Below are 26,088 nucleotides of genomic sequence, written 5' to 3'. Positions count from 1 at the left end.
TACATACCTTCACAATCTGCCCAATAAATGTGAGCGATGGAAATTAAAAACTTTATTTTTCAAATACAATTTGGGGTCAAATAGACTGCAATAGGCAGGGTGCATGGACAACTTGTCAACAAAACTGCAACCCTGGACAACTTGTCCATGTGGTTCCGGACATCTAGAACCAACACATTTTTTCAGCATTATTGATTTGAAGGATTTCAAAGTATATTTGGAAGGATTATTAAGTATATTAGACACAAAAACACAAGATATATATTTCATTAAGAATATTCACAGTCAAATTTATGTTTTGAGACAATATTGGAATATTTATACCATGTAGAAAGTTTGAGTTTGCAGGAAACATATAACATCCAATCCAACTTTATTTATGAAGCAGTTTAAAATAACCACAGAGACCCCCCCCCCCCCCCCCCCCCCAAAAAAAAAAAAAACAACCAACAACAACAACAATCAAACAAACAACACATTAACCTCCTCCACCAGCTCGGACTCCTTCTGCCCCAGTGAGGTGACATTCAATGTCCCGACAGCCAGTTTCTGCAGCAGGGGCCCAGACGCCACATGGCTGCCAGCTCTTTCACACAGTGGCCAAGACTCTAACAACCACCAAAGTTCCATTTTGTTATTCTTTATTGTAGAGAAAATATGTTTTGGGGTGTTTTTTGAAATACATGATGAATTCCAAAATACATAAAGTGGCATTTATTTCGTTAAAATACTAAACTCAGATAAGATATTGATGTACCATGATCTGTTCAGGGTTTTTTGCGTGTATATTTGTGGCCAAGAGAAACACAAGAGAAACTGAAAAATGTACTGTGAGTGTGAGTTTGACATGTGAGAGCTAAAGACAGTGGGTTTTCTTTCAAATACTAAAGCGGAAGAATCCTTAAAAAAAAAAATGCACGACACAAACCTGAACACATCCAAAATGATCATGGAATAGTTTTTAAAATTGTCCAAACGTGACTAGGGAGAGAATAAGGGCTCCACAAAGTGACAGTCTGCACTTTAACTTCCTGTTTTACTTCAAGTTGCATTCACACCTTGTACGTGTTTATTATAATGAGACCACAGATTATCAGCTCTGACACTTCTGCTCTTCTACAGAAACAGTTTTCACAGAAATAACAAGAACATTTGAGGGGTAGGAGTGAATAAGTGTTTTCTTCTTCCTACTTCTTTTCGTTAATGCAAACGTAGATGAAGTGGATGTTGTTTCTTGTTTTTTTTAATCTAAATGTTTCTTTTTTTTCACTTTGTGTGTTGAAAATAAAGATTCATTCATTCGTTCATTCAAAAGATGAATTAATTCAACATCTGATTTTTATCAACAAACTTTTAATCTGTAGCTGGTATAACATGCTGAGAAAATAGCTCAGGTTCAGACAATTCTAGTATAAAAACCATCAATTATTGAGCAAATTCTGCAAAAACCCCAAACCTCACAACGACTTGACTTCATGAGAATAAAGATAAGACTGTGTGAAAAACACGAGTAAGGATAAGTTCCTCATTTCAGCTCAGGGCTTTGGTGTCCATCTATTCTTGTGTGAAGAGGAAGGAAGACATTTTAATGCAACTGCCTCTGTTCTGATAAAACACAGATTACAACCACAAACCAAGGTGCAAACTCTACACCCTCCTCTTGTCATGTTAACTTGTCTGGAGTGACCACTGTGTTGCAGTATTCCAAGGGAAGCAGCAGCTATGAGTGGATCTCCAGCAGTGAGAGGATGTCTTGTCCTTCTTCTCTCTTTACCAGGTATCTTCACTTTTATTTGTATTTTTATTGAAGTTCAAGCCGCTGTGCAATGTGATGCATATCCTGCAACATCGGACATTTATATTTCTTTTTCTTTGAATGTCTGATGACCTTCAGAGAATTATTACCAGACATGAACAGAGTTCTGAAAATGTGCAGCTGCTGTCACTTTGCTGAGCCGTTAAACTCTCCTGGGCCATTTCTGTTAAATAAAAAAAAAAAATGTAATAGTTTTAAAAATTTTGTGATCATTTTGGCAAGTTTGTGGCATATATTTAAATATGAATAATCTCTCTCTCTCTCTCTCTCTCTCTCTCTCTCTCTCTCTATATATATATATATATATATATATATATATATATATATAATATTTAAAAACGTTTTTAAAGACCTTATCTTCAGTGTAGCCAAAAATTCAGGCTAATATTTTTTTAAAAAACAAAGAAAACAAAACTGCAATCAAATCTGTATGTAAAGGTCGTTTGTCTCTCTGCGTCTCAGAAGTCATGACTAAAACTTCAGTCTTGTCCTGGTTGAGCTGTAAAAACTTATCTAACGTCCACAATGTGATATCTGAGATAAAAAACAACAACAACAACAACAACATGTGTTTCCATTCGTCACTCTTTCTCCATACATGTTTTCACAAATCCACTATCAGAGTCAAGATTTGGCACTGATGCGATTCAAATCTGCATATTAATATTAAAAATGTGAGTTAATATGATCATTTTTACACTTTTAATTCCTCATTCCAGACTGAACCCTTCGGTGGGCGGTTTCTGTCCGCCAATCTATATTTGACAACCCTGATCTAGAAGATATCGATTGTAGAAGTTGAAAGAAGAAATGATCCAGTGTGAAGAATATTAGAAGAAGAAAATACAGATAATAGTGAAGCAGCATTACTTGAAAATAGACTTAGATCCAGTAACGATTAAGATATTTGAGTGTAAATGTGAGTTTCTGTGCCCTCCTGCTGTTGTGAATGTGCTGTCTCTGTGTTTTCTGGTGTCTCTGGGTTCCAGTGGTCCAGGGTGGCAGTGACTGGAAAGTGACCTACTCCTCCACTCAGATCTGTGCCTCACAAGGAGCCACTGTGAGAATCCGCTGCACCTACGAACATCCACACATTTCTAATCTAAACGCCAGAACTTACTGGTTTACTAAAGTTGACCACAAAGGAGAACCTGTGGATCTGCAAACAGAAGAAGAGAACAGGAGTCGAATGTCGTACGATTGTTCTTCGAAGAGCTGCAACCTCACAATCAGAGACTTGAGAGAGACTGACTCAGCAGTCTACAAGATCAGGTTCATCACCGACCAACCAGGTGGAACGTTTACTGCTCAAACTGGAGTGGATTTGTCCGTCACAGGTTCATGTTTTCATTGATTTCAAATCTTCAGCATGTGCAGATCAATATAACGTGTGTTTGCATGTTCCTCTGATGACGGTTCCTCTTTTGTTTCCACAGAACCAAATTTAACAGTGACGATCATCTCAACACCAACAAGCTCTACAGCAACTGTACAATGTACCAGCAGGTGTTTATTACCTGACAGTCCCACCTACGTCTGGTACACAAATGGAGACAAAATCAGCTCATCAAGCAGCTCTAAATATTCTGGCCCCTTTATCTTTGACGACAGTGTTTCCTGTGCTGTGAAAAGACACGAAGCTGCAGTTTCACCTACAGTGTGTGAGTTTCCTCTGTCTTCTCTCACCACAGTCTATAATATCACCACATCACAGCTTTATACACAACTACTTTCAAAGTAACAGTCAGATAAGAGGGCGGGGAAACAATTGTGACATTCATATCATTTTTCAATATCGATGATTTGTGTCTTTGATATTTTAGACCAAAAACTTGTGTTTGCTCACTTTATCCTGAAAGAAATGTTGTTCACTTATTTAAACCGAAAATGACACAGCTTATAAAGCTTATATATTGTTTATATAAAAGTTTGCCACATCAGAACTATAGCTTATGTTTAATTTATAGAATTTAGCAACGATAATTCAGAACTAAAGACATTTTGTTTAACTGTAAGAGGTTATAGCTGTTTTATGTCACTTTCTAACTGATTGAATTGTTTGAGCTGTTTTATCAGTTTAGACTCTTTTTAAGAAAAATGTGATTTGTAATTTGAGCAAATGTATCTGTTTTTTTCTTTTCCAAGGTTTTTACTTTCTTTATTTTTATTTTTGTTTTTGATAAATGTATTTGGTTACTATTTTAACTGGAAAAACTGCATTTTTGATTATCCCAAATATTTGGAATGACACAAATAAATTTATGGCACATGCATTGTACAAACATTAATAATTTGATAATATTAATATATTGTGTTTGTTGTGTGTCATCTGAATCAGTGAGGCTCTGCTTCTCATGTCTCCTCTGATTGGACATCCATCTAAATCTTAATATTTTAATGTGAAACTTTGGCATTGAACTGATACCTGCAGTTCATCACACTCAGTGTGTGAGAGTTGACAACACTGCAAACTTCTGAACTCATGACCACACTGAGCATTTTAATACGGGACAAAATGGATTCTCACTTGTTCTAACATGCTACATCTGTGTCCCCTATTTTTTTATTTTCCAGGTGCCCATCGTAATAATTACTGTTCTAGAGTGATTTACAATGAGAGGAGAATCTGTGCCTTCATCAGATCAACCGTTGATCTTTCTTGCACTTTCTACACTGAAAAAACCCCCCCCCCGTCTATCTGTATACTGGTTCCGTTCTGAAAGCAACGAGCCAAACCGCTCCAAGGACCTGAGAGAAGATGTCAGATATCTGAATCGTGTCCATTTCTCTGATAAGTCGAGAGTCCACACTTTAAAAATCGCTGACTTGAAAGAGAGTGACTCAGCAGAATATCGCTTCACATTTGAAGCAGATCTTTTCAAATGGGGGACTGATTTACCTGGAACAACGCTGACTGTCACAGGTAACAATGAGCACTAACAACACAAACACTGGGGGTGGTTTCACTGATGACTCACCGTCACTGTGATCATCACTGGTTCATGTACAGATCTGCAGGTGCAGGTGAGCAGACTCTCTGGCAGCCAGACGGACACCTACGCTGAGCTGCAGTGTCACAGCAGCTGCAGTCCTCCTGGGAATCTCTCCTACTTCTGGTTCATCAATGGAAGAGTGATCAGCTCCATCAATTCAAAGACGTACAGCGGCTGGGTTCGTGTCAGGGACAACATCTCATGTGCTGTGGGGGAAAATCCTCAACATCTGCATTGCAGCTCTCCTGCAGTGTGTGAGTTTCCATCATTGTGTAGCAGAAGCGACACTGTGACCTCCTGGACGGGTCAAACACAACCACACACACTCACATTCACACACACTGGCAGTTCAGGGACACCAGGTAGTTTCAAATTCATGTTTTTAGACTGTGGGAGGAAAGTGGAGGACCTGGATCACATGCACGGGGAGAATATGCACGCTCTTATTTTACTTTTGGAAAATATTTGAATTTTCTTACGATGCTTTATATATAAAACACTCTAAAATACCACAGGGGTTTTTACACAAACTACGTAAAGAATAAAACACTGAGAAATATAAAAACAAAGGCATGAAATATAGTAAAATACTGAGATTGCAGATAAAATGATCATTTCACACAGTGTTATAGTAAAAGTCGAGATGAAGCAGCTGGTTTCATTTCAAGTTGAAGAAAAAAGTTTTTTTAAATGGTGATAATTATTTTTTGTTTTTATAAAAATATGCACTGCCACAACGGCAAAAGTTAAAGTCACATAGTGGCACAGTGCTGCAGTGGTTGGCACTGTCGTCTCACAGCAAGACTGCCTGTGGTTCAATCTGCCCTTTCTGTGTGGAGTTTGCATGTTCTCCCTGTGTGTGCGTGGATTTCCTCTGGGTACTCCAGTCAATTCGGGACGGAATTAACCCTCTGGCAATTAATACAGTGCTATAATAAATAAAATAAATCCCTGATTTTGTAACCACAGTGTTTTGGCCTGGTATTGATCCAGCAGGAGCAGTCTGCTGAAACAAATTCTAATCTATTCTAATTCTAATCACAACAATGTTCTTCCACAGTTGCTCATCATAATCCTTTTTTTATTTTCCAGATGTTCTAGAGCGTCCCTCAGTGTCAGTCAGTCCCTCTGGTGAGATCGTGGAGGGAAGCTCAGTGACTCTGACCTGCAGCAGTGATGATAACTCAACAGCTGAGTACAGCTGGTACAAGGACAATGAATACTTATCAAATGCATCAGGACAAAACTTCACCATCACTGACTTCAGACCTGAACACAGTGGAAATTATCGCTGCGAGACCCAGAACAGCAAAGGACGACAGATCTCCACCTCACATGTGATAATATCTTCAGCAAACAAAGCAGGTAAGTCATTTTAATAACCTCCACCGACTGTAACCACTGTATTAAAGACGGTCAACTGGCTTCACATGGTCTTGATAGTTAAACAATCCTGCAATCGCTATTGCAAACAGTTAATCAGCTTACATTTACATTCACCTACAAGATGGAAATAAACTATTTCACTTGTACTTTTCAAAGCTTTCCTGCTTTGCAGCTTTTCTTCACAACTGCCTTAAACTTTTGCGCTGTGCTCCATCCCACTACCTCTGTGCTGAAAACTAATACTTGATCACAGTAAGCGGTGGAATTACGCTATTTGAATCACTGGAGTTCAGCTGCAGTTTTCAGTTTGCGGTGCACACAAACTGTTTCAGATAAAAGAAAAAAGCGATTTACAACTTTTTATTGGATGTGTATCTAATGTGTAAATAGTATTATTGGAGTGTGATGTGTCACACCAGCTGAGCTGTCAGCACTGTGTCGGACGGTGTAATAATTCATTCACTGGAGGTTTTGCTGGAGGTGGACAACACTTAAGATCAACTTAATTGCAGTTGTTATGGTTAAAACAGCAGCAGGCACATTTCTTTCATGTCCATAAACCTCCTTTGGTCCAGTCTGCACACTGCAAACTTCATGTCATGACTTAGTTTAAAGTTAAAGTGCTGAGAGCTCACATGAGTGTGGTAAGACCGTGGAGAGCAGTTTTTGCTTTGATCCGTCCTCACAGATTCTCCTATTTTCGCCCAGCCGATAAAAGACAGCCAAAATCTTTGACGTTCCGACTCCATTGGAACTATGAAAAACTTCAGCTCTACATTCTTTAAGGCTTTTGCTGAACACCCATTAATGCAACAACTCCTGAGCATACTGATAAAACTAAGAGAAATTTAGTTTTCCGAGAGCTGAGAGAGCCGACGACTATTGTTTTCCCCCAAACATATATGGCGGCCAACGTTGCCCGGGAGTGACTTCACCATGTTCCCGGATGTCCGACTTCTCAAATGCAGGAGAAAGCAAAGGAAAGAGCGAGAGGGAGGGGAAAGAAATATTTTACCTGCAGTTTTTACAGTTTGACTCCTGGTCAGCCAACATGACAAGCTGTTGTTGTGCTGCACAGAATTACTTTTTCTCGTAGTTAAATTCAGCTTTACAAAGTGTTCAAACAACTTTCTCTTTCTCCAATTTCTAAGGTAAAATGTTTTTTCCAATTGTGAAGCGGTTTTCTGCTGCTCTGCAGCCGGGTGGGGCTGCTCATGTGACCAACGGTTAGAGAGTAAAAAAACCCGGATCTAAACAAAACTGCATTAATTTTTTAAACAAGTTAAATTCACACATTCATTTTGGAAGTACTAAAACTTTTTCATGCCACACTTTTGTCCTTTTTATGTGTTAAAAAAATTACGTTTTGCTTATGTGGCACTCTTCCACCTCATTAGCAGTCCCAAAGCGCTTTACACTGTTAATCACATCCACCCATCAATGGAGGCGACTACCATGCAAGGCACTTAGTCCATCCAAGGACACCTCAGTGGAGATGGGCGTTAAACCAGCGACCTTCTGATTTGGAGACAACCGCTCTACCAACCACCCTAAAAAAAACGAACAAACCTGAAGGTCATATATCACATAAAATCCTGATGACCCTTGTTTTTGAAATGTGACAAAATGTGGAAAAGTTCAAGAATCAACACTGTTGCAAGTGTCAGGCCACAACAGCTTAACAAGCATGACAATATCTTTTGTCATGTAGAGTTTGATCATTTAAAAAAAAAAAAAAAAGGTTTGGAACAAAATCAAATTAAAAGAATAAAAAAGTCAAATTAAAAATCTGTGTAAATGAGAGTATTCTCCTCCAGATCCTCCAAAGCTTCCCATTGGTTCAGTGAGTCCTTCTGGAGCGATAACTCTAACCAGAGAAATTACACCGGATATTTACAGGATGAAGACACAACTGAAGCACCTGGACAGATTTGAACTATTGTTAACTTTAGACGTGAACACAGTCACAATTATTCCTGTGAGGCTCACAACAGCCGAGGAAGACAGACCTCCAAACTTTTAACTTTAAACTGTTGTAACAAGTAAACACTGAAGCTGGTCTGAATAAATTGGGTCACTGATGAAAAGACAATAGTGAGACAATGTTTTGTAAACTTAAGAAACCTGATTGTTTCAGAGACTGATGAGACTAAAATAGACAGAATCATCTGGTAAACTTGTTTCTTGATCTATTCTCACTTCTGAGACTGAACTCCTTGATTTGTTCTTTAGGGACGTCATTAAAGATGATGAATATCATCCGGCTGATTCTGGTGGTTCTGATGCCGATTGCTCTGGCCGTCCTGTGTCTTTGGATGAAGTAAAACAATACAACAATATTTATTTTCATCTTCTTGCACAGATCTTGAGTTTTGAAGTCACAACTTCATATAAACAAAATATGCAAATTGTTGTTTGCTTCAATCTAGAAAGAAGAAATCCCGGAGCTCACAAACTGAAAACAATGAAGGTGTAGAGATGATCAAGGTGAGATGTCCTGGTGACAATATTTCTTTTAAATAAATTACAGGAAGTGTAACAGCAAGATGGAAGGGATAAGCTCATGCATTGATTTCAAACCAAATAATCTGTACAGATCTAGAATGTTTTCAGTGATGATATGTTGGTGAATCAAAGTGTTGAATTGAATTTCACCTTTTCATCTTTCCTCATCAGCTGGACTCTCATCCTGTTTATGAGAACACTGAAGACTTGGAGACCGACGGTCAAGAGGATCAGTAAAGTCCAGTCAGCTGAGCCAAGTTTTTTCAAAAACAATGCTCCACTCAAAGCTAATGATGCTCTTGAAATACCAACGTCCCCCAGTTTAATGTGCCTGTTGTTGGTAACGAGGGCAAACTACAGGTAGACTTGTTCCGCAGGTGTTCACATAGCCTGACCCCTCGTTGATGCCTCGATACGGTCAACAAAACCAGCCATTGCAGGATCCTTCATGTTGTTTCTCAGGACTCCATCCCGACTTCAGTCCGGCCCTCCTGGATACTCCAGCACCTTCTTTACAAGTCCTGTTCAACATTTGCTGAGACTTAGAAGGAGATCTATAAAAGCAACAAAAACCATCTGACTTTTTTCTCACTGCAAGTAGATCCGTCCAGACCCTCAACTCCTGATCCCTTATTGTGTCCGCAAAGAGAAAACTACCAAAAGATTCCAGTTTTCAGATGTACACACAGTTATTGCAGTATGTACCACCATCAATATATCTGCCAGCACTTCATGTTTACTTTGTTTGTCTTGTTAGTGAAGTTGAGCAACATTTTTAGTCTATATAGTACAATTGTTCACTTCAGTAATACATTTCTTACAAGAGCTTATCATGACTTATTCCTGCACCATACTAGAAATATACAGCATCTTGTTGACCCACATAAGATATGAATCACTTCATCATCTGTGACTTAATGACTCAGGATTTCAGCTTTTTTAAAGTTCAAATACTGGACAATGTTGTACAAGTGTGAATAATACCTATTCGATGTTGAATTACAATTTATCTCAACATCTGTTAGTTGATTTTAAAAAGATCTACAGAATTGGTCGGGGTGGGGAGTTGCTGCCTTGCCTCGCTCCTCCTGGGTGGGCGTTGGGGGGCCTTGGGGGTGGCGGGCGCTGAGCCTCTGGGTCTCCGGGCTTGCAGCCTTTCTGGGCGTTGCGTCCTGTGGCCCTTGACCTGGGGTGGTGACGGTCTAGGGAGCCCCGCCCCACCTGGACCGGACCTCAGGCCTCTTTTGGTAGCTCCACCTGCATGGGTGAAAATCGCTCCGACTCTTGACAAGACCCACAGACGTGCAGAATCCCCCCAGGACTCACTGGGCGTAGTTGGAAAACACTGGTTAGTTATATCTGTCATCTTGGTGGAGATCTAGACCACCGGTCCCATTGTAGACCTAACACTTAGTAATTTTAGAATTTCATTATTCTTACGTGCTTTAACTTTTTTTTTTTAATACCAGTTCTTTAACTTTTTCCACCAATCCTTTATTACTTCCTCGTCCTGCTGTGATGTTTCATTACACCAGAGGTATTAAATTCAACCCATTAGTTTTAAACAGGAGGTTTACCAAATAAACAGGCAGCAAAGAATGACAACGTTTCAGTTTACTGATTCATTATTCTCAGCAAAGTGTCATGTTCTGTGATGGTACCAGACTTTGTTTTTGTGATTTCTCTCAAACACGGACATTTGTATAGACAGATGACCAAGTTTGATTTTTTTTAGGATGACTGCCAATTCTAAAACTACCAAGTCCCAGGAGAATATGGACTGGGAGTCATCACCAGTGGCTTATTTTGCTATGGGTGAAGAGCATATTGAAATGAGGGTGTCATGTAAACAGGGCCAATGTGTTTTACTACGTGGCTCGTGTCTGCTGGTAAAAAAAAAAAGCTGTATGTCAGCCGATTCTGATGTGGAGTTGGATGGAGGGACAAGGGTGGTTGCAGAATTGTGGTCATATATTTCTCTTTTAGCACACACTGGACTAACACTGGTCATTTCACGCACACCTTAGCGCAACCGGACAACAATAAACTACACTTCCCGAAACAACTCCATTTCCCACAATGCAATTGTCTTTTAAAGTGACTGGCTAAGCATGTAACAACATATAGCAAAATTTCAGATTGTAGCAATTGTGTTTGCTCTGGATCACCACCTAAATGTACTGGGCTCTGCCTTTGATCAAAATGCATCTGTGTACCAATTTACATGAAGATCAGCTCAGTAGTTTTTGAGATATCTTGTTAGCAGACAGACATGGTGATTTTATAACTTCCTTGGCGGACATAAATTTTGCACAAATTATTTATCATTAAGTTACTGACGACAGCATGAGGCAGATACCCACACAGTAACAATATTTATTTTAATGTTTCCACTACAAACACGATCCAAAGGCCTTAAACACTCACAGTTTGATGTGTTCTGGTTTTTACTGTCCCTTTGTCATAATTCAACTGTATATGTTCGTATATTTCAGTCTGTCAAATTTTTCTTGTGTTTTTATCTCTGTGTCATTGTAACTTAATATGCAGGATGTGTTAGTTTCTATTCATCCATCTGGTTCTTCTTTCCACTTAGTCCACATGTGGTTGTGGTGGCAGCAGGCAGGCCTTCCTGCTCCCTGCAGCATCTTCCAGCTCCTTAGAGATTACCCCAAGCTGCTCTCAGAACAACTGAGATAATCTCTCAATGTCGTCCAGCTCCACCTTCAGTCTCTGGGTGGTAACACGTCTCACTCTACCACTGGAAATCACACCAGCTGGAAAGCAGAGTTTTGTTTTGTCATCCATTCTCCTATCACTCTCAGACACTCTGGACTCCTCCACCCGGGGAAACTTTGGCTCCACTTCAGCACTCTTGTCTTTTAAAATCACAAATTGAAGTGGAGACACTCCACAATTTTGTCCAATACGAGGGATACACCGATACCGATACAGATACAGATACAGATACCGATACCAATACCGATACCGATACCGATACTGATACCGATATCTGGAGCGGGTCTGATACTACACAGAGTACTCTTACTTGTAAAGGATCCCCGATACAACTGAGCAAGTATTACCTGATGTCATCCTGAAGCAACGTCACCCGCAAGGAGGCAAGAGAACACAAGCAATGCCAGCAGCTTGATTATATTTGATCTATATATTTACATTTTTATTGCAGCAATTAATTGCACTTAGATATGTATTTCCATTAAGGCTAATCATTTTAATGTAATAACTGATGAATATATGTATTTTTTGTGTTATTTTAAGGTTTTTATTGAGATATTAACACTGTCTGGTTTTTCAGTCTTCCTGTCAGTTTGCAGACACGCGGTGTCTAAGTCAACCATAATGCTACCCTCTGGTGGACAGAAGCAGTATCACACGGGATCCTTACTTTTGGCCTCGGGTGAGTTAATGACTGCCTGAAAGATAGAGATCTTGTCCAGCAGGCAGTGGCGGATTTTGCTATGGGCGAAGTGGGCAACTCCCCAGGGCGCAAACTCAACAGGGGAGCATCGTGCACCGGCTCAGATATGGTGTTGTGACGCCGCCCCCTGTCTGCGCTTGGAAGACGGTTGTCCATGGACACATCGCGGGACAGAAGTTTTATGTGTGATCCCGTTAGTGGAGACTGTCAAGCCTTTCCTCTGAAAAGCTGGATCACAACACACCTTGTTAAGGAAGAATGGCATTAAGCATGAGACATCAGCCCCGTATTCACCTCACCAGAACGGTACCGCAGAGAGGGGCTGGCGTACTCTTTTTGAGATGGGCAGGTGTATGCTAATTGAAAGTCAGCTACCAAAATGTCTATGGAACTACGCTGTCCAGACAGCGGCCATAGTACGAAACAGATGCTTTTGCAAACGAACAGGAAAAACCCCTTACCAAATGCTGACAGACAGAAGGCCAAATTTGTCCAAAATGCAGAAGTTTGGTTCTATATGTTACGCATATAAACAGAACATGGGAAAACTTGATTCCAGATGTGACCACAGACTTTTTGTCGGTTATGATAAGAACAGTCCATCATATTTGGTTTATCACCCAGAGACTGAAAAGGTTCGAAAATACAGGCTTGTCAAATTTGTAAACAAAACAAATGTGGAAAAGCAAACACAGACAGTTCAGTCGGAATCAAAAGATGACTGTTACAGAGAGAGACAGCCAATAACTGACAGAGCCACACAGGAGGTTGAAGAGAACACTGAGAACTCTGAACAACTGGAAGTGAGAAACAAAAATCCACAAGGTGGTTCATCTGATGAGAGTAACCAAAATAAAACCATTGAAGAATCTACCAGTCGCAAGTACCCAACAAGGGAGAGGAGAAAGCCGAGTCATTTGAAAGATTTTGTGACTAACATTGATAGTGATGAGATTCATACTACCATTGATTACTGTTACAGATCTGTATGCGGTGTCCCAAATACATTTAAGGAAGCCTTGGAGTCAGTTCACTCAGAAGAATGGGTTAAAGCAATGGATGAGGAAATCCACTCATTAGAAGAGAATAACACATTTACTCTGACTACTTTGCCAAAGGGCAAGAAAACAGTGGGGGGTAAGTGGGTCTATTCTGTGAAGAGTGACATGGGAGGAAAAGACAAGTTCAAGGCACGGTTTGTTGCAAAGGGATACAGCCAGGTAATGGGAACTGATTATGAAGAAACTTTCTCCCCAACAGCCAATTTAACAAGCGTCAGGGTATTACTCCAGAAGGCAGCACAAGAGAACTTGTTACTCCATCAAATGGATGTAAAAACAGCTTACTTACATGCCCCTCTTGACTTCGAGATCTACACTGATCAACCAGAAGGTTACGAAGAAGGTGAAGGTTTGGTATGGAAGCTGGAAAAATCTTTGTATGGTCTGAAACAATCTGGCCGAAATTGGAACAAGGTTTTAAACGACTGTTTGACTGAAAATGATTTCACACAAAACCCAGCAGATCATTGTGTCTATGCCAAAGAGACAGAACACGGAAAAGTGATAATGATCATTTGGGTGGATGATCTGATAATTGCAGCAAGCAATGAAAGCGTCATGGAGAATGCAAAAAGAATGCTTTCTGAAACATTTAAAATGAAAGATTTGGGTGAACTCAAGCATTTTCTTGGTATTCACTTCACTCAGTCTGATGGTTGTGTAAAGATGTCACAGGAAGCCTATGTCAAGAAGATCTTGGAGAAGTTTGAAATGCAAAACTATAAGCCCAGAGAGACTCCATGTGATCAAAAACTGTGTTACACAGAAGATGCAGTCAAGATGTGTAATGTTAGGATGTACCGAGAAGCTGTGGGCAGCCTTATCTATCTTACAACATGTACACGTCCAGACTTAAGTTTTGTGGTAAGTAAACTTTCGCAGTATTTTTGCGAACCAACAGAGGAGCAATGGGTAACTGTGAAGCATGTACTAAGATACCTCAGAGGCACAACAAACAAAGAACTGTGTTTCAGACGAAACGACAATTATGAACCCCTTTGTGCTAAAATAAGTTTTCAACTATAGAATGAATGCATCTACTACTGCTTTAAAGGGGACATATCATGCTAAATCCACTTTTTTAGCCCTTAAATGCATTTTGTTGTATATTTAGAGTGTTTAGAAGTACAGAAAAGTTCAAAGTAGTCTCTTCAGGTGCTCCGTTGATATCTTTATATTCTGTTTTGGTCATATTTTGCGATCGGTTTCGATTTTTCTATTCTCTATTACGTTTTTTGAACAATGACGTCACAGTATTCTCAGCGGAACTGCCAAATTAGGACATCGACATTTCGAGCAATCCGCCATTTTTGTTTCTCGCTGCGATTTTGTAGTCCAACCTAAGGGTGCCGAAGTTACGAGAGGATAAGTCGAAATGTTCGGTTGTTGGATGTAGTAACCCACAAGCTTCGTTACACCGTCTCCCAGCATCAGAACCTTTTCGAAGTGCCTGGTTGAGTTTTATTTTTCACAGAAATGTACCCACATCTGTGGGTAAGGTCATTTTTGTGTGCGCGAAGCACTTTAAGGACGACTGCTTCAGCAACCTCCGCCAGTATAAAGAAGGATTTGCCAAAAGACTTCGTCTGATTGAGCGGTCAGTTCCTTCTATCTATGGAGACGATGAACAGAGCACTTCGGTAAGCTGTATATAACGCTAAAAAGGGTGATGATAAGACGTCCCTGTCATTGTTTTGTTAGCATTAGCAGTTGCACCGTCTTCATATGTTAGCGCTGTGTGCTCGTTTTAGATTATAATGTAACTTCTGTGTTAAATAGTCGTTGTAATACAGGCAGTATTGTAGTAGTGGGCATGGATGGAGAAGTTAGTGTAAATATAGTAACACACCATTGCGTTACATCCATATGAAGACGTTGTTCTGTAGGTGCATCATCGTCATTTTCATCTCGCTCCGCCGGGTCCGACTCTGGCTCCAACATGTATGGCTGGATGGACAAATCTTCCGTTGTTGACATTTTGTAAATAATGTGTGAATATAAAGTTTCTGCGCCGCTAGATAAGTGTATCTGTTCTATCAAACTACAAAGATGGCCGAACAGTGTGAAGTTGAACCGAGTGTCACCTCTGCAACCTGGAGAGGAGGCGGGGTATGAAGTGTCTCATTTGCATTTGAAGAGACCGCCCCAAAACGAGTTGCTCTCAGAAGCACATCAGAAAAGGGGTAGAAAAGGGGCCTGTGGAGCTATAATAATGAGGAATTCAGACCCAAGCATTGCAGTTCCGCGTTGTATAGACCACAACTGTATGATTTATATGTAAAAAGGAAGGATTTAAAAGCATGATATGTCTCCTTTAAACATTTAATTTCGACAGGTAAAAAAAAAAAACTTCAAAGTGAATACCACATTGTTACGTGATCATTTTGCGGTTTAACATAAGACAATAAACAAGAAGAAAGGTTTGATTATTTGTGTTCACACTTCACAGTATAACGTCAAATTAAAATCAAATCAAATTAAATCAAATTTTAAACATCTTTTAAAATTGGAATCTATTCAGTCTGTGTTGATTTTGATTTTTGTTTGTTTTGAGTTGACAAGGGTGAGCTCTTACAGTGAGTTTATTTCTGTGATATTACTGTGTCTCATACAATATGATTCTGTAAATGAACTTGTGGATGAACAAACATATCTGATATGCAATTTGTGATTTGGTCAAATATACTAATGTATGAAAAGTGGAGCTATTGGAGCATGTATATTTGAATGTAAGGATGTATATTCACATAATTCATCTACTTTTCTCTCAGTTATAAAACACGAGTTTGAGGGTTGGAAAAACTGAATCCCCCGAGATAAAAAAATGCATTGCAAATTTTACATTTACGAGTCTTTACAAGTCTCGGTATATCTTGATTTGTAAGATGTAGGATGGATAAATCATTCCCCAAAGGATTTAGATGTATTAAAAGCAACTTGAATCTCTACATTATTTTTATATTTGCTCAAGCAAATCAAATAAACAAAATAATATAGGTTCTTAAACTTCATCATTTAATGGGTCTGCCCAATCATGTTCCCTTCAAGTTCTTCTCATCAGAAGAAGAATAAAAAAACCTGTTTGCACATTATTGTGCACAGTCAAAGCAGCCCACGTTCTTGAGGACAGAAGTTTTTCTTCTCAAACGCAATCCTGATTGTTGGATAAAGGGTAACTAATTGAAGAACATTTTAACATCTACCTGAGAACAAAAATAGAAACGTGCATCTGTCACCTGTAACACATTTACTACTGTTACCCACACAATAGTGTGTCACTGAGTTCAGATCATTTGTAGCATAATCACCCTCCTTAGTGATCAGATTATGGTACTCCTCATCCCACATGCTTTCCATTGGCTTCTGCTTCAAAACACAGGAAGGAATTTGCACCTTATTGGGAGGGTCATCATGTTCAGTTAATCCGGTAGGCATTTCTAACAAGCACAGCAGAGGCCCTGCGGGAGGAAACGAGTCTTATCCCTAATATAATTTGACCAAAAACAAAGAGTTGAGAATCAGTGATGTGCAGTTTAATAGTCATCAATACACCCCGCATCCCCAAAGTCGATACGCGTCACCATTGTTACCTGTACATATCCTGTAACAGTGCATGCTTCTATTACTTTTTAAAACCTGTTTCGTATCTCAAGACGAGTGAAGACTTCAAACTAGATTTAGGCTATTCTAAAACATAATTCCCTGCAGCAGGAAGACAAGCCTTCCTCCCAGTGACATGTTCTAAATGAGTGACCACTACCAGTAAGTTTTGAAAATGTGACTAAGCACTCAAAAGAATATATCTACATGAGGCTTTGGAGTACAAGGTAAAAGATAAGATAAGATATAAGATCCCTTTATTTATCTCACATGTGGAGAAATTTGCAGTGGTACAACAGGATAGTAAAGAGAAAGAAGCACATATAGAAACTAAAAAAAGCAGATAAAAATACAATATAATAAAAGTATATGCACCCAGTGCCTATAAGTGTGGACATGTACAGAATATGGGGGTGGATGTATTGCACATAGTAAATACATTTTTATAGATTACAATAGTTATTGCACCACTTATTGCACAGTTGGAGTAGAGTGATATTGTCCGGTTGTGGTGTGTCAGTGGTCTACTGGGAGCAGGCTTGGTTGAGGAGTCTGACTGCAGCAGGTTGGGAGGGAGGGAGGGTGGTTGTGCCTCAGGTCACAATAACTCAAAATGTTCACATCTTACAAGGAAAGCTATAGATGTAAACATGGAAAATCATAGTTGTTAACTTGTCAAATGGCCAACCTTTCATAAGTCAACAGATTTACTTCTAAATGGGACAATAATCAAAGACACATTTTACTAGATACATAACTGGGTACTGACAAAGAGTAACCTAATGTCCCTGTGGCAAAGCATTTGCTGGAGTTCAGTTTAATAGGTGCTTTAGATCCTGAATCTAAACTTTTCATCCGTGCTTTATATACACATTGACGTTCTATAGACTTCTAACAGGACTCTCTCCAGATTAGTTGGGTGGCTCTTAAAAGAGCCGTTGGGTTTGGATCAGCAGAGCTGTTTACTTGGAGCTGGTGTACTTGGTGACGGCCTTGGTGCCCTCAGACACAGCGTGCTTGGCCAGCTCACCGGGCAGCAGGAGACGCACGGCGGTCTGGATCTCCCTGGATGAGATGGTGGAGCGCTTGTTGTAGTGAGCCAGACGAGACGCCTCAGAGGCGATACGCTCAAAGATGTCGTTGACGAACGAGTTCATGATGCTCATGGCCTTGGACGAGATGCCGGTGTCGGGGTGGACCTGCTTCAGCACCTTGTACACGTAGATGGCGTAGCTCTCCTTCCTGGTCTTTCTCCTCTTCTTGCCTCCTTTGCCTGCGGTCTTACTCACGGCTTTCTTGGAGCCCTTCTTGGGCGCAGGCTTGGCGGGTTCAGGCATCTTGATTCTTTGCAGATTGAGATAGTGTTCGGAGGCCAGAGAGCGTCTTTCTTATAGAGGCTGTATGCAGATGGTGCTGTGCTGTCTCCTGTCAGTGATTGGTTCAAACCATCTGTTGAAGTGGGCAGTGTTGGTATTGTGTCTGACCGTTAGACTGCCCGCCAACTCCAATAATGTGTGCAAAGAAGCTGGAAAATAAGGAAAAGTCGACTGAAAGAAATGTTACAAAAAGTAATATTTATGTATGTGAAACATCAGTGGAGTGTTCCTCAGGAAAGCAACAGGCGATTGAAGTAAAACCATTGGATCTTATGAAGATGGTGACAGATAAAAGAGAATGTGTATGACATGATCATATGTAGGAAGGAGGTTTACTTTTTAAACCATGATTGATCAACTCATTGAACAAGAAGAGTCAACGTATCAATTATGTAAGAGGCTGCTGTTCATTTGCTGCTGCATATTTAAATTTCTTTGAATTAATATGATTAAACATGATTGTAGGAAAACTCGTCCATGTGGTTCCGGACATCTTGTCCACGACTAATTTCTTTAGCATTATTGATTTGACACATTTGGAAGTATATTTTCACACAAAAAACCCAAGATATATATGTCATTATGGCACAGTCTTTATTGCATATCACAGTAGATATACATACAAATGTGATTGATAAGCTGTTTTTGAGCACATCTGAGGTGTAGTGTAGCCCGGGCCAGTGTAGGAGTGAGAGAGGTGTAATAAGCTAAATTTGAGCAATACTGAAGAGAAACAAAGTCATATGGTACTACACTAAACATATATGGACGTATGCTAGATATATGCAAAAAATATTCCAAATATAAATTAGTAATAACTATATGTAAAAGTACACTGTCGAGAAATAATTGTATCAAACAAATTCTGAAATGATGGACAACTCGTCCACTAAACTGCAACCCTGGACAACTTGTCCGTGTCCCCACTCCGGACATTTGTTGTATTTGTGTTTCCGGACTTTGATCTGCAGGAAAGTTGTTTGTTCTTTATTAGATTAAACTGAAGGAGATATTCCTTCATCAGTCCCACATGTTGGAGATCAATAGGCGTGCGTGCGTGCGTGCGTGCGTGCGTGTGTGTGTGTGTGTCAGTGATGGACTGGTGATATGTCCAGGGTGAACTGTGCCTTTATCAAGACATCAGCTCCATGCCTGCATTACCGATGTTAACTACAGAAGAAACGGTTGACGGAAGTCTGTTTATTAGCATGTAAATAATCATTATCATTCACTTTCAATTAGTAGACTCCCATCAGTTTACCCGCCAAAGCCATGGCTGCCTCTGTGATTGGTTCAAATCCTCCTGGTTGAGGGGGGGGGGGGGGGGGGGGGGGGGTCGTTTTTCTGTGGGGATTTGGTCTGACCGTTAGACTGAGCGCCAACTCGAACAATGTGTGCAAAGAAGCGGGAAAAATATGGACAAGTCAGCTGAATGTAACATTGATAAGAGTAATAATATATGCGAAGCATCAGTTGAGTGTTCCTCACCGAAGCAGTAGGTGATTTAATTCAAGAGTGAGCTGGGATAGTGCTTCAGTGTTCGCATTAAACAGCTCAGATTTAACAAGGTGGCCATAAATGAAGGAAATGTTTATAACACATCCACGATGTTGGAAAATCGACTTTGAAACCAATATTTGTGGATGGTTGTCTATTTGTTCCTATGCAATTTAAGTTTTGATTTAACTAAAATTACCCACTGGATAATTATACAGATTTCATTTAACTGCAGTAAAGGACAAAGATTTGCGTTAATGTAACTATGATTAATTCTTTATTTGATTACATTAATAAACTCTTGTTATTTTTACTACAGAGCTAAGCCATCACCAAATACCTAGAATAATCTCTTTAAAGAGAGTGGTTGGCCCTGAAAAGGGCCTTTGGTTGTTGTGAGGACGCTGCAGCAGCTTAACCTCCGAAGCCGTACAGAGTACGTCCCTGCCTCTTAAGAGCATACACCACATCCATGGCGGTCACGGTCTTCCTCTTGGCGTGCTCGGTGTAGGTGACGGCATCACGGATGACGTTCTCCAGGAAGACTTTCAACACACCACGGGTCTCCTCGTAGATGAGACCGGAGATCCGCTTGACTCCACCGCGGCGAGCCAGACGGCGGATAGCGGGCTTGGTGATTCCCTGGATGTTATCACGGAGAACTTTACGGTGACGCTTAGCGCCTCCTTTGCCGAGTCCTTTTCCTCCCTTTCCTCTGCCGCTCATTTTCACTTCTGATAGTAGAACTACTGTATGAACTCAACACGGCTCTGACTCGCAAATATACATCACAACTGAGGACGTAGGAGAAGACAGGGGCGCAGTTTGTATCTGTCCTTTCTGATTGGTCGCCACTTTTAACTTTGACTCGTGTAGTATTATTTTACTGTTGAACGTTGAATAAAGCACAAACAACCTTTATGCGTCCCTTAGGGGGATGTATTCCTCTGTATTTAACCCATCCCGTGGATAATTTACCTGAAATCAACACCAATGAACAACTTGTGGTTATTAGTGGTATATAAGATTCTATTTCATTCAAACCATCCTATTGCCATGTTCTGTCTGGGAGGATAATGAATTCAACTGGAAGGAAAATGAAAACTAGTGGGGTGTAAAATTTAAACCCTTGGTGTCTGATGATTAACTTCTATCTGCAGAAAAACAATTGCTCACATCCAGCAGTAAAAGATATGCCAACAGTCGCAAATAAGTTTAGGTAATATTGTAATTGGTAAAAATGTCGACCATCACATTTTCTGTGAAGACAGAGTACATCCAAATAGTCCCTCCTATCCACTTTTTCTAAACCCCAGGAGTGTTTAACAGTCAGCCATGAAAAGGAATGTTGAATTTCTCAATAAGATAAGGAAAGGGAACTCAACGTTTCATTTAGCCGAGGAAACACTGATATACACTCCTTTACCAAAAGAGGCGAGCTCACGCTGCCCCACAGTTCCTTGCGGAGGAACATTTAAAAACATGCTCATCGAAGCATTCAGGGAAACTCATGGGTCAACGCATTTACCAAAGCAATCAACTGCCTTGAGCAACTTTAAATAATCTAACACCCATATCAATTAGGAATATTATGCAGAAATTGTGAAACCGTAAACATGTGCAACCAATTTTCAGTTTGGTTGTTTATTCACCTGGTAGCTACTCTTAAATCGATTTAAACTGATGAGATTGTATCAAGGGATAATTCGGAAGAACCCGGTCAATCTGATCTCTTCAATCAGTTCTACCAGTCACCAGTGTTTAGGATTTATTGTTCTTTGTGAGACATGCGTGGCTCTTAAAAGAGCCGTTGTGTTTTGTTGGTCAGTGTCCGAGTTTACTTGGCCTTGGTCGCCTTCTCGGTCTTCTTGGGCAGCAGCACAGCCTGGATGTTGGGCAGCACGCCGCCCTGAGCGATGGTCACTCCACCCAGCAGCTTGTTGAGCTCCTCGTCGTTGCGCACCGCCAGCTGCAGGTGACGGGGGATGATTCTGGTCTTCTTGTTGTCGCGGGCAGCGTTTCCAGCCAGCTCCAGGATCTCAGCGGTCAAGTACTCCAGCACCGCCGCCAGGTACACGGGAGCGCCGGCTCCCACACGCTGAGCGTAGTTTCCTTTACGCAGCAGCCTGTGGACACGACCCACCGGGAACTGGAGTCCTGCACGGGACGAGCGGGTCTTGGCCTTCGCTCTGGCTTTGCCGCCGGTCTTTCCTCTGCCGCTCATTTTCTATGGTTGTTGATCGAGTTGAATCTCAGAGAAACTGTAAAGCTGAGTGGACAAAGTCCGTCTTATATCAGGGCGGAGAGCGCGAGCCACTCCGCGACGCACCAATGAGAAGCAGCTTCCTGCAGACTGACCCGCGCTCAGCGTCACAGATACTTTGAATCAACTGTTCTCCAATCAGCAGCTCTCACTGAGGAGGGGGGGGGGGGGGGTTGTACCATACGGGAAACCCTTTGTCATTCCTGGTGGTCAAAATGAGCAGTAGTGGCTCTAGTCCAGGGGTGTCTTAGGTACGTATACAATCCACGCCCACACTTCCCCCTTTAACGTTCTCATGGTGTTCTCTACTACGTCCGCTTTACAACAACAACAACACACACACATAGGGCGCACTGCGCGCTTTACCTGCTTTTTCTGTTGACTCTGGCACCCTCTTCAGTGAAATGTCTTTGTCAAAAAAGAGAAAAGTGGACACAGAGTGTCGGATTTTTCAAGAAAAATGGACGTCTTCCTATCTGTTCACGGAGGTGAATGGTAAACCCGTGTGCCTGGTGTGCATGCAGCAAGTTTCGGTGCTTAAGGAATACAATATTCGGCGCCACTATGAATCTCAGCATGGTGAAAAATACAACAGCTTGCACGGAGAAGTGAGAAAACAGAAGGTAAATGAAATGCTGGTGGGTCTGAGGAAACAGCAATCTGTTTTCACCGGGAGCCGAGAGGTCAGTGATGCTGCGGTGAAAGCCAGCTACGTAATTGCTAGCCATATAGCATTAGCGTCAAAGCCGTACTGTGACGGGGAGTTCGTCAAAAACTGTATGCTGAAGGCTGCCGAAATTGTGTGTCCTGAGGAGCGACAAGCTTTTGCCAATATTAGCTTGACGAGAAATACCGTGGCAGACAGGATTTCGGAACTATCGGCAGATTTGGACCGCCAACTGAAACGCAAAGGGGAGTCATTTCTGGCATTTTCTATTGCAATTGATGAGAGTACTGATATTACGGACGTCGCTCAACTGGCCATATTCATTCGTGGAGTTGACGAGACTTTGACTGTCACAGAAGAGTTTGTCGAGTTGGTGCCTATGACCGACACCACAACAGCTGAGGACATTTTCCGCTCCGTTGTTGGAGCGCTGGACAGAGTCGGGGCGGACTGGTCCCGCGCCGTAAGCCTGGCTACTGATGCGCCGTCAATGATCGGGAAAAAGGCAGGTGTTGTGACAAAGTTCAGAGAGAAAGTACAAGCCGCAAATGGAGGAGGTGATTTTTGGACATTTCATTGCATTTTGCATCAGGAGGCATTATGTTGCAAGTCGCTAAAAATGGATCACGTCATGGAGGTGGTTGTCCGAACTGTTAATTTCATCCGAGCCAGAGGTCTCAATCATCGTCAGTTTGACAGCTTTCTCAGTGACTGTAACATTACCCATGGTCTGCCATACCACACTGAAGTAAGATGGTTAAGCAGAGGTGCTGTGCTGAAGCGCTTCTTTGATCTACGTGGGGAAATCGGACAATTCATGGAGAAAAAAGGAAAACCTGTTAAGGAATTACAGTGCCCACTTTGGCTGCAGGACCTTGCATTTATGGTTGATATAACAGAGCACTTGAATAATCTGAGCAAAATGTTGCAAGGACGCAAAAAAATTGTAACACAGTATTATGACAGCATACGTGCATTCAAGTTAAATCTCACGGAGACGCAGATGGCAAGCGGTGACCCTGCTCATTTTCCCTGTCTCAGAGATGTGTGCGCCGCAAGCGTTAATCCTGACGTGACACAGTACAAAGACAAGATTTCTGGGTTGCTGAGGGAGTTTGAGAAGCGATTTCAGGTCTTTAGCGAACTTGAGACAGAATTTGCAGTTTTTCGCTCACCATTCACAGTCAGAGCTTCTGATGTGCCCGTTGACATGCAACTTGAAATCATTGATTTGCAGTGTGATGTAGAATTGAAGGACAAATTTGCTTCTGTGGGCTTGGACACATTTTACAAGTATCTCCTACCAGGCTATCCTAAACTGACAGCACTGGCTGCAAAAATGTTGTCCATGTTTGGGACTACCTACCTTTGTGAGCAGGTCTTCTCAGTAATGAACATTGATAAAACAAAGCTTCGCTCAAAGCTCACACATAAGCACATAAATGAGATTCTGAAACTGGCTGCTTCTCAGGACATGATGCCTGATATTGATGCACTTGTGCAGGCTAAAAGATGCCAAGTTTCAGGGGCAAATACTGAGCAAGACTAAATCGTATGGAATGCTGCTTTCAGCATTGCACTAAATTTGTATGTGTTTGATGTATTTTAACATGCAGGACAGTGGGTTTTTGTTCCACAAAACTGTGAATAAATGTTTTGCAACATTGTACAATCGCTGATCAGTTTTTATGCATAATGCACTTGAATAAATGTTAAAGTGAGTAAAAGTGTTTATATGAAATGAATTGTCCCTTTTACTAAATATATACACACTTAATATAAAGATTTTTATAATTTACTTCTTCTTCTTTGCACTAATACAAAGAAAAAAAGTGGACTTATTGTTAGTTCTATGTAATTTTGGAATGAGTTTACTGGTCCGGCCCCCTTGAGATCCGATTAAGTTGTATGCGGCCCCAAGACCAAAATGAGTTTGACACCCCTGCTCTAGTCAAATGAAAAAGTTTCAAATATTTTTTCTTGAGAATTTAATGCAGCATACTTGTCAATCTCCACCTTGCTCACATCTCTCCCATCTGCACAATTGATTTCATTCACATGCTATTTAGGTTACAGTTGTTCTATATTTGAAAGTCAATCAGTGAGTATGGATCCAAAATCTGTTTGGACCTGAACATGAAATACCGTTGATACATTTCAAACTGCATTTTTGAGTCACAAATCAAATTAATAATGAGAGAATCTCCTGGAAAAATAGATTTTAGATTTTTATGGTAAAATAAAGGTTAAATTAGGACAAATAACCAATCATCCAAACTGCATTGTGTTCTTCAAGACTGCATATTCTGTGACTTAATTCAAATGAAAAAGGCCACAGTAAATATCCAATCAATCCATCTTCTCCTGTTCAGGGTTGCAGGGCACTGGAGCCGATCCCAGCCTGCTGTGGATGAGGGCATGTCACAGGGACAGTCTGAGGCAATTTAGCATTTCCTAGTGACCTCACGGGTATATTTTTGGACTGTGGGAGGTAGCCGGAGTACCCACGCAGACAGTGACCGAACATGCAATCTCCACACAGAAAGACCCCGGGTCATACTTGAACCGCACGACTTTCTCGCAAGAGTGCTAACCACTGCTCCACCGTGCCGCCCTCACGAAAATTCAGTTTGAAATCTCTAATTTCAAAATCAAAAGTCATCGGCAGAAATGCATTTTCATTTTAAGATTACAGCTGCATTATTTGACTCATAAATAAAATGATGAAACCGCGATTTTCTACTAAAGGTTTGTACAAATTATGACAGAACGAAAAAGAAAAAACAAAAGTGGAGACTGCTTTTTTATTGTCATACCCACCCCGCAAAAAATGGATCACAATTCAATTTAACTTGGCAATCTCTTCTACTGTTGAGGTTTTTCACTCACGTGACTAAGTGGCGTCATAAATCATTGCTGCCATTTTGCACGTCCGCAGTACCGCTGAACACAATCAATCACAAGTAAACACTATCATAAAACAGCAGTTAGCAGGAGTGGAGAAATTAATGTTTAGGTGTACCCAAGTATGTCAGCAAGCCTGACTGCTTCTACAAAATGCATCAGGCGGTTTAATGAAGTGATGAAAAGATGCTTCAGGACAGAATCTCGCTCATAAACACGGTGCAGTTATCATCAGTATCAGGACTAGAAGAGACAGAAGCAGCCTGCTGCGTTTTTCCGTCGCAGAACTGTGTCAAGTACGAAGGACAAAGACACGGATCCCGGGGTGCTTATTTAAATGTGTTCTTATTAATCAAGGAAATCCTGTGTAAAATCAGTAAGCAACCCTACATAGTCACAATTAAGTGATTTAATGTGATTTCACATCTATGGGCAAATGATGAGGGATGGAGATACGTCTCTCTGTGGAAAAAGAAATTCGACTTTGATTTTTGACTTTAGCGCACGAAGGTTTTTGGTATTTTATTTTTTCCTTCAGTGGCCCTAATACTCTTCCGTATAACACCCCAATTACAATG

The 26,088-nt window shown here is 40.8% G+C and overlaps 4 protein-coding genes across 4 annotated transcripts; 1 reads left to right on the top strand and 3 right to left on the bottom strand.

The window, feature by feature from the left end:
- Positions 1–1,688: 1,688 nt before the first annotated feature.
- LOC308109861 (uncharacterized protein) lies at positions 1,689–10,759 on the top strand. The gene is made up of 9 exons (XM_080463672.1): positions 1,689–1,777; positions 2,806–3,153; positions 3,253–3,477; positions 4,391–4,739; positions 4,827–5,063; positions 5,902–6,174; positions 8,428–8,515; positions 8,625–8,682; positions 8,872–10,759. Exons 4-9 carry the CDS (start codon positions 4,430–4,432, stop codon positions 8,935–8,937), a joined length of 1,032 nt encoding a protein of 343 aa, XP_080319798.1. The 5' UTR covers positions 1,689–1,777; positions 2,806–3,153; positions 3,253–3,477; positions 4,391–4,429; the 3' UTR covers positions 8,938–10,759.
- A 7,006-nt stretch (positions 10,760–17,765) lies between these two features.
- LOC308109870 (histone H2B 1/2-like) lies at positions 17,766–18,140 on the bottom strand (the record flags this gene model as incomplete). The annotated part of the gene is made up of 1 exon (XM_080463688.1): positions 17,766–18,140. One exon carries the CDS (start codon positions 18,138–18,140, stop codon positions 17,766–17,768), a length of 375 nt encoding a protein of 124 aa, XP_080319814.1.
- A 1,950-nt stretch (positions 18,141–20,090) lies between these two features.
- Positions 20,091–20,402, bottom strand: LOC308109872 (histone H4; the record flags this gene model as incomplete). The annotated part of the gene is made up of 1 exon (XM_080463690.1): positions 20,091–20,402. One exon carries the CDS (start codon positions 20,400–20,402, stop codon positions 20,091–20,093), a length of 312 nt encoding a protein of 103 aa, XP_080319816.1.
- Positions 20,403–21,513: 1,111 nt separating this feature from the next.
- Positions 21,514–21,900, bottom strand: LOC308110416 (histone H2A; the record flags this gene model as incomplete). Its single annotated transcript, XM_080464678.1, has 1 exon — positions 21,514–21,900. The coding sequence occupies one exon, from the start codon at positions 21,898–21,900 to the stop codon at positions 21,514–21,516; it is 387 nt and encodes a 128-aa protein (XP_080320804.1).
- Positions 21,901–26,088: the final 4,188 nt, after the last annotated feature.

The sequence above is a fragment of the Lipophrys pholis genome, assembly GCF_963383615.2.
Source record: "Lipophrys pholis genome assembly, chromosome: 5".
Classification (NCBI taxonomy): domain Eukaryota; kingdom Metazoa; phylum Chordata; class Actinopteri; order Blenniiformes; family Blenniidae; genus Lipophrys; species Lipophrys pholis.
The sequence above is the reverse complement of the archived record's forward strand: the minus strand, read 5'-3'. Positions and strand labels throughout refer to the sequence as shown.